The following is a 12582-nucleotide window of genomic DNA, read 5'->3' as shown; positions in this document are numbered from 1 at the left end:
GTGCTCTGCACGCCAGCAATGCTTTGCCACACGCCTGCACGCCCGCAGTACTCTGCCGCACGCACGCCTGCAATGCTCTGCTGCATGCACACCCACAATGCTTTCTGCTACATGCACGCCTGCCCGCAATGCTCTGCCGCACACCTGCCCGCAATGCTCTGTCACAATGCTCTGCCGCCTGCAATGCTCTGCAGCAATGCTCTGCCGCACGCATGCCCACAATGCTCTGCCGCAATGCTCTGATGCATGCCCCCCAAATGCTCTTCCGCAATGCTCTGCCGCACGCCCCCCAAATGCTCTGCTGCAATGCTCTGCTGCACGCACCCCAAATGCTCTGCCGCACGCACGCCCCCAAATGCTCTGCGGCACACATGCCCCCCAAATGCTCTACCGCACTCACGCCCTCAAATACTCAGCCGCACACACGTGTATGCCGCTCCTCAGTATACCGCGCTCCGCTGAGCTGAGGAGCGGAGGCCAGAGGTGAGCACACGAGAGTGGAGGGAACGGCGGTGGGGAAGCGGCGGGAGGGGATGGGAGAGTGGCAATGGATGGGCGACGGTATGGGCGAGACAGAGGGTAGCAGCGGCGGCAGCGGGGGGGAGGGGGAAGGTAGTGGTGGCACCAGTACTCACACATCCCGGCGGGTGACAGAGGGAAAGTGCAGCACACACTATATGCTGTTAGCTCCACAAAGATGGTGGTGATCTCCCCCCTCTGCTGTAATCTGGACAGCCCTTACCTTTAGGCTATGTGCGCACTAGAAATGTGAAGTTTCTCAAGAAAATTTCTTGAGAAACTTCTGGGAGTGAAAGATTTCCGGACCTCCGGAAAAAATCCGCACCAAATCCGCATGCGGATATGCCGCGGATTAGCCGCGGAATAGCCGCGAAATTGCCGCGATTTTCCCGCGGGTGGTTCCCTGCGGATTTTTGCAGGCTGTACTGCCGAAATCCGCAGGGTACCTGCGGAAATAATGGACATGTTCATTTTCTCAAGAAATTTTCTCGAGAAATTCTTCTCAAGGAAATTTCTTGAGAAAAATCCGCACAAGTGCGCACAGCTATTTTTTTTTTTCATAGAAATTGCTGGGAAATGTCTGCACAAAGATTGCAGACATTTCTCAAGAAATTTCCGCGGCAAATCCGCGGGTAAATCCGCGGGTAAAAAGGTCTAGTGCGCACAGAGCCTTAAGAAGGTTTTCCACAACTTCATTATTACATAGTTACATACTGTAGGTTGTAAAAAGACACTGGTGCATCAAGCCAACCTTGGATCCATCAAGTTCAACCTTCCTCCACCAGTTTCTCCACCATTCTCTATTACTATATTACACTGTTCTACATATTTTCAGAAGTGTCCAGGTTCAGTTATGAAATCAGCCATTTCTTAATGATTTTCACCTCCTGAATTCAAATCTAACAATGAAAATATTTAGTTGGCTCTTCTTCCTATAATATCAAAGAGTTTTACTTTTACTGCTACATATAATTAATGCATTAACCTTTCAGTACTTTGAAGCATTATTATTTTGCAAATATAAAGATGCAGAATCTTTTGTCATGTCAGTTTTCTGATATTTATATAGTAGAAACTTAGGAACAATTCAGGTACCTAAAACATGTCGAAGCACTATTGCGAATTACACAAATCACCCTATAAAATGTTTTCCTCGTTCAGTGACAACTGTTTTTTCACTTGTCTCTTGGACTCCTCTATTGGATCATCTCTTTCAATTGTCCAACTGTAATCTGCAAGCATTGATGGATTCTATTTTTTTTTTTTTTTTTTTTAAACACGGATGTGTGACTGAGCCCATTGATTTTAATGGGTCTACATGAGTTTGTGTCTCTGGTACGTGGAAACAGATGTCACACGTACTGGAGACACAGATGTGTGAAGGAGGCCTTACACAAAGAGCATTTTGCATTTGTAATTAGGAGGGTCATCAGAGCAGAGATGGCATTTTTTGATTGATCACCCTAAGATGATAGAATACTGAAGGCTCAATAGACTAAATAGAGGTTGTAATAGACTGCAAAAGTGATGATGAAATAATAAATATGCAATTTTTCTATAAACCTGCATGAAAGGTGTTATAAGTAATTACAACCTCCTCTGTAGCATGAAAATTAGAGCCAATCAGAAAACTTAAGCATCATATTAATTTCCAGCACCGCAAAATTAGTTCAACTGTTTACGTCTCTGAACTAATTTGGCTGTAGAACAGTAATAATGCATGTTGTGAGAAAAGTATCTGACCTTTTTATTAAATGCTAATATACTACGTCTTGCAGTCGGCATTCCACAGTCCTTCTGGGACAACAGCTATGCAGACCAATTTGATACAGTATGCAGCGTATAGTCTGAGCACTGACAGTCGGACCCCCACCCCTGTATCCTCTGCAGCAATGTTGGCAGCACTCATACATCTATTCTGAAATGGCAACCTATAGCTATGACGCTGAGCACATGCACTCAACTTCTTTGGTCGAACATGGCGAGGCCTGTTCTGAGTGGAACCTGTCTTATTAAACCACTGTATAGTCTTGGCCACCTTGCTGCATCTCAGTTTCAGGGTGGTGACAATCTTCTTATAGCCCAGGCCATCTTTATGTAGTGCAACAATTCTTTTTTAAAGATCCTCAGAGAATTCTTTGCCATGAGGAGCCATGTTGAGCTTCCAGTGACCAGTATAAGAGAGTGTGTGAGCGATAACACCAAATGTAACACATCTGCTCCCCATTCACACTTGAGACCTTGTGACACTAATGAGTCACATGATATCGGGGAGGGAAAATGGCTAATTGGGCACAATTTGGCCATTTTAATTTAGGGGTGTATTCACTTTTGTTGTCAGCGGTTTAGACAATAAGGAAACTTAAGATAACATAGTGATTACCTTGTCCTGCTTACAAGGATCATACAAAAATGATGGTGTTATTTTCCCTCCCCTCTAGTTTAGTATGTTGTCTGACACTTGCCTTATGTGTCACAGTTGTCATTCACAAAAGGAAAATATATTGTTCTCAACCTGATCTTAATCATAAATGTAATTGCCTTGTAGGAATAAAAATCTTGTCTTTTTCCCAAAAATATTTTTTTCATTTTACAAAAAATAACCACTAAAGTAACATAGGGAGGTAACACAGGAAGGGTGGAGTTACCGGATGTGGTGTGTTAGTGGCTAACCCAGGAACAACTATGATATTTGAGTTCTGAGATCAGATTGCTGTCTAGGATCAGTAGTCTCAGATCGCTGGTTAAGCTAGGTCCAAATGTCCCAATTAAACAGATCCCAGATTTGAAAGAGGTCTTATTATGAGGCAGCTGAGGAAAAGGCTTTACCGCTGGTCTCGTTGTGGTCATCAGAAATGTGAAGTCTTTTAACTAGAACGCATACCTGGGGCCTCGCAGGCCTGCTAGGTTACTTGTTTTCTATGGTTGATTTCTATGGTTGCGCGTTCTAGGGTTAAAACAACAGATTGCAATTTTTTTGGAGCAAGGAATGGTCATTGAGTAGTGGTGATGATGTGGCATTCATCATGGTTGTAAAGATTGAAGGAGGGTGGGGAGGGGTTGGAGGTGTTCAGAGTTAAGGTGGTGTCACACACAGCGACTACGACAACGACGTCGCTGCTACGTCACCATTTTCTGTGACGTTGCAGCGACGTCCCGTCGCTGTCGCTGTGTGTGACATCCAGCAACGAGCTCGCCCCTGCTGTGAGGTCGCCGCTCGTTGCTGAATGTCCTGCTTCATTTTTTGGTCGTCGCTCTCCCGCTGTGACGCACAGATCGCTGTGTGTGACAGCGAGAGAGCGACGAAATGAAGCGAGCAGAGAGCAGGAGCCGGCATCTGGCAGCTGCGGTAAGCTGTAACCAAGGTAAACATCGGGTAACCAAGGTGGTTACCCGATATTTACCTTCGTTACTAGCCTCCGCCGCTCTCACGCTGCCAGCGCCGGCTCCTGCTCTCTGCACATGTAGCTGCAGTACACATCGTGTAATTAACCCGATGTGTACTGTATCTAGGAGAGCAAGGAGCCAGCGCTAAGCAGTGTGCGCGGCTCCCTGCTCTCTGCACATGTAGCTGCAGTACACATCGTGTAATTAACCCGATGTGTACTGTAGCTAGGAGAGCAGGGAGCCAGCGCTCAGTGTGCGCGGCTCCCTGCTCTCTGCACATGTTGCAGCACAGCGACGCGTGTCGTTATGATCGCTGCTTCGGCTGCTGTGTTTGACAGCTAAGCAGCGATAATAACAGCGACTTACAAGGTCGCTGTTACGTCACAGAAAATGGTGACGTAACAGCGACGTCGTTGTCGCTGTCGTTTAGTGTGACCCCAGCTTTAGACTGCCTCAATATGTGGTACCGCAATCCACTCAAGGTTCAATTCTTCGAGGGAAGTGTCACTTGGGCTCATCGCCGCTCTCTTTCTCTCTGAATCAGATTGCATTTCTTAAACATTAATTAATTCCAGTTTTAACGTAGGATGGCAGGAATTGATTTAGAGGTTTCCATATGTCAAACATTTTTCCTCTAGATTCTTGTGTTTTGCTTACGCAATGAGTAGTAAGCCCAGTCCAATCTTTCCAAGAATGATCATGTCCTTAAGAGCAAGTGTACAGTTGGTCGTTCCAAGTTTGCAGTATGGTTTTTCCAGAAATAGAGAACAGTAGCCGCATTTGCGGACAGGAATTCTGTTGTTTGCAGGAGTTTGACCAAATAGAGCCTAATTAGGCAACAGGCATATGTTACAATGTAGGAAAAAAGCAGAATTCTTCTCCAAAAATTTTGAATGAATGGGCTGACCTATAAACAATGGTAAATGTCTGCAATCCTTTCCCTGCACCTCGAACATGTCGGCTCTGGTATATTACCCATTAGAAAGTTTTTTTTCTTTTTTGGGTGGGGTTGCAATATTGTATAGGGGATCTGTCTTTCCATGGATTTAACCAGAGATTGCAGTATCATATTAGAAGCAAAATGTTGTCCCCTTTAACTAAACCTGGGGAAGTAGTTAATACTTTAGCTGACACCTGTAGTCAAACCCCTAGTATGGGTTAGTGAAGCTAGTCTAAAGGGTGCTTTACACGCTGCGACATCGCTAGCGATAGCTAACAATGTCGAGCGCGATAGCACCTGCCCCCGTTGTTTGTGCGATATGTGGTGATCGCTGCCGTAGCGAACATTATCGCTACGGCAGCGTCACACGCACATACCTTGTCAGCGACGTCGCTGTGACCGCCGAACAATCCCTCCTTCAAGGGGGAGGTGCGTTCGGCGTCATAGTGACATCACTGCGGCATCACTAAGCAGCCGTCCAATAGAACGGAGGGGCGGAGATGAGCGGGACGTAACATGCCGCCCACCTTCTTCCTTCCGCATTGGCGGTGGAGGCAGGTAAGGAGATGTTTGTCGCTCCTGCGGTGTTACACATAGCGATATGTGATGCCGCAGGAACGACGAACAACATCACTACGTACGAGACAACGATTTTTGGTACTTGGACGACCTCTCCAAAACCAACGATTTTTGTCTCTTTTTCGATCGTTTAAGGTCACTCGTACATGTTACACGCTGTGATGTCGCTACCGGCGCTGGATGTGCGTCACAAACACCGTGACCCCGACGATAAATTGTTAGCGATATCGCAGCGTGTAAAGTACCCTTTAGGCAACAAAATGTCCCCCAGTAATCTCCCCCAGTCCCTCCTTTGTAGCTGTAAATGAGAACAGAAACTGGAATGAATGAAGTTAAAATTTGTGTATGCATTTAGGAAAGAAAGAGCTGAGCAGCAACATTTATCCAGAATATGATATCTCCCGCACCAATGTTTGGAATATTGGATGTGGTTCCCATCTAGGAAAAATTGGTTGTTTAAGAAAGGGAGATACAAAGAATCCTAATTGGAGAGGCAAAGGCCCTTTTGTATTAACTTGTACAAATGCCACAAAATGAGGGTTATCTTTAAAGGGGTTCTCCCAGACTGTAATAAAATTGTCCACATCACGTATTTCAAATGGCAGTCCATCCTAGTCACATGTGGGTGCAAGAAACATAGCTCTTCACATCTGTGTCTCAACTGACAGAGGAGCTATATTCTAAGCACATCTACCTCCAAGAGCTGATGAGAAGTGTGTGACAGGAGAACAATTATATCTTTTCCATGACTGACTGAGGACTAAGAATTTTATTTGTCAGCCTCAGTACTTTGTGATCATTCAGATGAGTACATTTATTTTTTCTAACAGAGGCACATGTGCTTACAATACAGCACCTGTCAGTTGACACATAGGTCTAGGGAACTGTATTTCTACAGACAGCAGCCCTGATACATGACTAGGACGTTCTGCCGCTTTAATTACGCTATGGGGGCCATTTTAGTACATTCTTGGAGAACCCCTTTAATTAGTAGTGGCTAAAAACTGACATAGCAATGCAGTGCCTGCTGAAGGACAGCACGTGATCTCTTTATTCATGTGGGTGCATAATGAAGTGTTGTATGATGGATGATTGGATGATTCAGGCATTAGAAGCAATGTTATCTGAGCAGAGTTCATCCTTCCATCCAAACTATATTGTTGTAGTATTGTGGACCTCTTTATGGGCTTCTTGCCCCTTCATATGAAGGAGAGAGTGATTTTTTTTTCATATCACTTTAATTTCATCCTTAGGTTTTTTGATGAAGGAGGATAGATTGAAACAAATAAAGTTTAGTCTGGATAAGGAGGTCATATTAAGAAGGTTTGTCCTTCCAAAAAAAATGAGGTGAGATTACTCAACAAGACTCAAGTACATGTAGGGCATGGTCTGTTGTTGCCATTTTTGGGGAAAGGCATTAGACCATGTGTGGTGGAGTGGGCCGCTCAACAGTAAGGGAGTTCAGATAAATAACGGCACTTCTGAGTGGTGGTGCTCAAGTAGGATCCAGTCCTATATATAAGAAACACTAGAACTTGGCACTCAGAATTAGTTCAAATTTTGTTGTGGGTAATACGTACTAACACAAAATTTTCGGTCTAAGAAAAGGACCTTTGTCAATGTGCAGGAGAAAAAACACGGATCTGCTCCAAAGAAAAGCGAGTGCTGTGGACCGTGGTGTCCACTGATTGGGTTGTTGGGGCTATTTCTATCTTGCCATATGCTGTTTGATCCTCATGTTCTCCATGGTGCGGTGTAATGCGGTGGATCTGTGACAATGTGGAATTTATAGCATTGTGTAACAAATCAGGTCTCTTATATTGTATAGTTATTATATGTCTGGAGACTTCCTGGGTGATTGTAGCAGTCTAGAGATCAGCTGGAAAAGTTCTATCGGAGTAAAAGTCAACGACAATAATTATGAAGGTGGTGGATCTTGAGCTAGCAGCACCGTATTGTTGTCATAGTCAGAAAGATGAGAAATAGAGGCCATAGTCACCATAGTTGTGTCTCTTCTTTAGGTTTTGTTGTTGTAGATGTACTCGGTGTTCCTGTGATTGGCTTCTTTATGACCTTCTGTGATCCATTGATTCTGCCAACTTCAGAGTGGCGCTGGCAGGCTCTTAAGCATAGAGCCTAGAAGTGGCAAGCACTTCATTCCTAGGTAACGAACCACGCTGAAATGGCAAGGTGGTCGTTAACCTAGGCAACAAGATGGACACAATAGAATACAAAAATAAGAGGTAAATTGCAAACTTGCTTGTTTTTAGACGCACTTTTGCAATTGTACCCATTAATAAAGATGAGACAACCCATTTAAATCTCATATGAGACCCCCACAGCAGGAACTGAGACCATAAAACCACTGCACAACTTTGATACTTTAAAAAACAGGAATTAGGACACTAATTTCACATGCCTAAAGACTAGTGGTATGTTATGCGCATCCAAGTCTGGATTCATGACCCATCTGCAGCATATTAGGTCGAGTTTTGGGATTGGGGAATACAGCTGTGTTGTAACCATTATTGTATTATATCTAACAGTCAAGAATTATTAAACCAATATTCTGTCTCATGTAAACAGTGATGAGGACCATTATCTTCTGCGCCACTCCAGTCCTATTACAGATCGGGATCCATGTACTACTACACAGATAATGGAAGGACTGAATCCAGAGGAAGAACAGGGGAGCTTAGAAAAAATACTTGCCCAACTGGAGCATGAAAACAGGTACTACAATCAATCAATTATTTACTCTGTCTCTCTTTTTATACTTTCATATGTATGCTGAAACCAGCATGCTGCAAGGGTTGACACAAAGTTTAGTCATGCCTGTTTTGTCATAGTCCAATCTTTTTTTCACTTGCTCTATTTGTTTAAGCAACAGGACACTTATCATTACGGGACTAGAAATTTACGTGCACGGCAGTATGACACGCCCCCTCCTCTTATTGAAACCTCACTGTCAATGTACAATTTCTTTAAAGACCCTGGTCTGGGCGCGGGCAGCCCTCTGAACTCTTCTACATGACTAAAGGCCACTTTACACGCTGCGATATCATGACCGATATCGCTAGTGTGGGTACCCGCCCCCATCGGTTGTGCGACATGGGCAAATCGCTGCCCGTGGCGCACAACATCGCCCAGACCCGTCACACTACTTACCTGCCCTGCGACGTCGCTGTGACCTGCGAACCGCCTCTTTTCTAAGGGGGCGGTTCGTTCAGCGTCACAGCTGCGTCACTGAACCGCCGCCCAATAGAAGCAGAGGGGTGGAGATGAGCGGGACGAACATCCCGCCCACCTCCTTCATTCCGCATTGCGGGCGGGAGGCAGGTAAGGAGAGGTTCCTTGTTCCTGCGGTGTCACATGTACCGATGTGTGCTGCCGCAGGAACGAGGAGCAACATCGTTACTGCTGCAGCAACGATATTCGAGAATGGACCCCCATGTCACTGATGAGCGATTTTGCACGTTTTTGCAACGATGCAAAATCGCTCAAATGTGTCACACGCAACGGCATCGCTAAAGCGACCGGATGTGCATCACAAATTCCGTGAACCCAACGAGATCGCTTGAGTGATGTCACAGCGTGTAAAGTGGCCTTTAACCTAAAAATTCAGATTGTGTCAGAACAGCTGCAGCCAGTAATCTAAGTGATACATTGTTGGATTCAGGAACTCTTTATCTACATCATGCTGCTGTCAGATGAGGTAGCAAAAACCTGCTGACAGATTCCCTTTTAGAGCAGCCCTTACAGGCCACAAAATTACATCCATCCTTGAGCATTGCAGCAAAATAGTTACCCTGATATAAAATAGGTCAATTAGATTTTAGAAAATGTATTATCTTTAAATTTATGACTGTACACCTTGGAAAATATACAATTTATATTAACTTTTTAAACTTTATGTATTTTATCCTGTAATATAGGATCTCTATATTTATTAGTGTTTTGGCTTATTCAGTCACCCAATTTGAGTACCTTCTCAACGGGAATCGATTTCATGATAAGGTTGGGGTGACTACTTGTAGGGAACTTAACTTTCTATATGACTTGGTAATGACAGAATTGCTGTTGATATCTTCTGATTGATATCTGATTGTACGTAATTCATAGATCGAAAAAAGAAGTTAAGTAACTGTTGGTATGGACCATGGACGCTACAGCGCCCAACTGAACAAGCAAGTTATTGTCTTTATGTAGTGTCCATGTCAGCATATAACAGATGCAAAACTATTATTTTTAACACTAAAAAAAAAATAAAATCCTCTACCCACCAAGACAAATAAATTTGCCAAGGAGGGCTAGACCTCTGTATCTGTAGGCGTTGCCAAATATTTTGAGAGTGACACAAATTTTGGCTTCTACTAAGTTTGCTGCTTCTGTGTGTTAGAACTTTTCGTCAGATGTTCTATTGTTAAGTACAATTAACAGTGTTTAGCGGAGCGGTGGGAGTAAAATAAGAGCAAAAACTGTCCACCTTTGACTTGATGACAACTCCCAACATTTGTTTTTTCAGTGCTTTAAGTGGTGTTTTAAATCTAAGCCCCCAGCCCCCTGTCTTATATTCACCCTCCGGCGTCTTCACCTTTTTTCTGGCATCGTTCCTGTCCCGCAGCGTCATTTTGTACCTGTAACTTCTGATTGACCAGAAGTCAGAAGGTACGTCACAAGCTCTCAATGTAAGTCTATAAGAGCAAGAATGAGGCTCTCATAGACTTGTATTGAGTTGTGGCCTGTGGCACTCTCCATGCAACACTGGAGCTGTCGGCATGTCACTAATCACCGACGCCTGACTGGAGTGATGCGGAAAACAGAAGAAGATGGCGGCAGGTGAGTACCAGACAGGGACAGGTGACTTCAAGCACCAATGCAGTGTTTTTTTCCCCACTGGAGTAGGACTTTAAGTATTGTTTTACTCAGCTAGCAATATATTATGGCAGTGAGACCCTAATAAAATAAACTTTAATTTTCTTCAATCCATACTGGAGTGCCCTTAATTTTTTAGTTGAGCTGTTACTGATTTCACTATCCTTCAAATGTTCTCCAACAAAAGACTAGTGTAGAATCGATCAAGATTTTTGTCTCAGTCATACTTACTATTAGCGTCCATTCCTCTGGACTTTTTGTTATTTTGCATGATATATCGGATCATTCAGACTCTTTCTGTCTCCGTAGAATTCTTCAGGGTGAATTGAAACGATTGAAATGGCAGCACGCAGAGGTCGGGGAGGTTCCTTTACTTGGGGAAGTGTCACCGGATTCTGGTGGTAGCGGCAGTGGGGACGTACAAAGCGAAGAATTGTTAAGTGAAGCCCGGATACTTCGCCATCACAAAAATCGCTTAGAGACTCGTATGCAGATACTGGAGGATCACAACAAGCAACTGGAATCCCAGCTACATCGACTCAGGGAACTATTGCTACAGGTATGGGCGAAAGATGACTGTAAGTGACATACCTTAAGAATGTAAAGAAAATGTAACTCTAGTCCACAATCGCTGGAGTTCAGGAAATGAAGGTGGTGTTACACTGGAATTACATGTACAGAAGAGAGTTTTACTTTTGGCCTCTTTCAGACAAACATACTGTTACACATCAATAAGGATAAATATACAGGAGGCATCAATATTTCATCGGTATTTAGGCCTCATTCACACATCAGTATTTGGTCAGTATTTTGCATCAGTGAAGAGTGGATCTTAGGCTATGTGCGGACTCTGCAGTTTTGTGCCTTCAGTGAAAAACGCACCCTCTGGCAGAAAAACACATCCAAAAAACGCATTTCGGTGTGTTTTCGGTGCATTTTTAGGGCATTTTTGTGAGCGTTTTTGCAATGAGTTTTTTTTTTAGTAAAATATTGATGGGCGGACTCACAGATACCTGGGATCAGTGGGTCTAACCGGGCATGAAAAAAAAAATCCTCATAGTGCTTTGTTGCTGGAGCCAATGGGGACCCACCCCATTACTAATCTATAAGTGAAAAGAAATAAAACAAACAAACACAAAAAAAATCCTTTATTTGAAATAAAATACAAAAAACTCACAATTTTTTTCCAATTTATAGACCCCAAAACACCCAGTTTTGACGTAATCCACACTAGGTTCCATGACGATTCCAGCTCTGCCACATACTGAAGTGACAGTGCGCGGGTACAGAACATGTCTGCACGCTTTGGGCTTCAAGCAGAGAATGACTGAGCTGCAGCGATGAACGGTGACATCACTCAGTTTATTTAGCTGGAGGTTCCAACGGTATCTCAGCTTTGACCACAGGTAAACTGACCTCAGGTGACCTCATTAAAGTCAGTTACCTCACCTCAGGTCAGGTCACTAAGTTCACAGACCTGCATCTCCTGGCAGAAAACCGCATTTTTTCTGCCAAGAGATGCAGATTTGGTGCTAAAAATGTATACACCATAAAATGTCTGCACCAGATTTCAGCACCAAATTTGTACCTCCTGGCAGAAAACCACACCGAAACGGCATCCAAACCATTTTTGTGCATTTTTTCCCAAGAGATGCAGATTTGGTGCTGAAATTTATACTCCATATTCCTGCATCAAATATGTATCTCCTGGCAAAATAACGCATAAAAACTGCATTATTGTGTTTTGATGTGAGTTTTTGCCAGAAGATGCAGATTTGGTGGATGAACATGGTGTATAAATTGCATCTCTTGGCAAAACAAAACCGCAGTTTTCTGCCAGGAGATGTTGGTATGTGAACTGGGTGACGTCACCTGAGCTGAGGTCACTGAGTTAATGAGGTCACCTGAGGTCACGTTACCTGTGGTCACAGGTGGAGGAACGGGGGAACCTCCAGCTGTGACTGCAAATAAACTGAGTGACATCACACCTCATCGCTATGGCTCAGTCATTCTCTGCCTGAAGCGCATAGCTGTGCCCTTGCACTGTGCCTTCAGTATGTAGTAGAGCTGGAATTGTCATGTGACCTTGTGTGGATTACATCAGAACTGGGTCTTTTGGGGGTTAATAAAGGCGTGAAAGAGGGTGTTTTTGTATTTCATTTCAAATAAAGGATTTTTTTTGTGTTTGTGTTTATTTACTTTCACTTACAGATTAGTGAAGGTGGGTCTCATTGACGCCTCCCATTACTAATCTAGGCCTTAGTGGCAGCTGTGAGATGTAA

General features: G+C 43.8%; 2 protein-coding genes across 4 annotated transcripts in view; both read left to right on the top strand.

Moving 5' to 3' along the window:
• The window catches only part of DRP2 (dystrophin related protein 2), a 195755-nt gene that overhangs the window by 160596 nt on the left and 22577 nt on the right, over positions 1-12582 (top strand). For all 3 annotated transcript variants that reach the window (XM_075324062.1, XM_075324061.1, XM_075324063.1), the window contains exons 19-20: positions 8012-8158; positions 10610-10859. In XM_075324062.1, coding sequence (XP_075180177.1) covers positions 8012-8158; positions 10610-10859 — 397 coding nt within the window. The remainder of the gene's footprint in view (positions 1-8011; positions 8159-10609; positions 10860-12582) is intronic.
• LOC142251354 (thymosin beta-15A homolog) overlaps positions 12366-12582 on the top strand; it is a 184362-nt gene continuing 184145 nt past the window's right edge. The window contains exon 1 of the mRNA XM_075324065.1: positions 12366-12371. The gene's annotated coding sequence lies outside the window, so the exon portion shown is untranslated. The remainder of the gene's footprint in view (positions 12372-12582) is intronic.

Source organism: Anomaloglossus baeobatrachus, chromosome 9 (genome assembly GCF_048569485.1).
Source record: "Anomaloglossus baeobatrachus isolate aAnoBae1 chromosome 9, aAnoBae1.hap1, whole genome shotgun sequence".
Taxonomy (NCBI): Eukaryota; Metazoa; Chordata; class Amphibia; order Anura; family Aromobatidae; genus Anomaloglossus; species Anomaloglossus baeobatrachus.
Note: the sequence above shows the minus strand (reverse complement) of the source record. Positions and strands in the feature narration are given on the sequence as shown.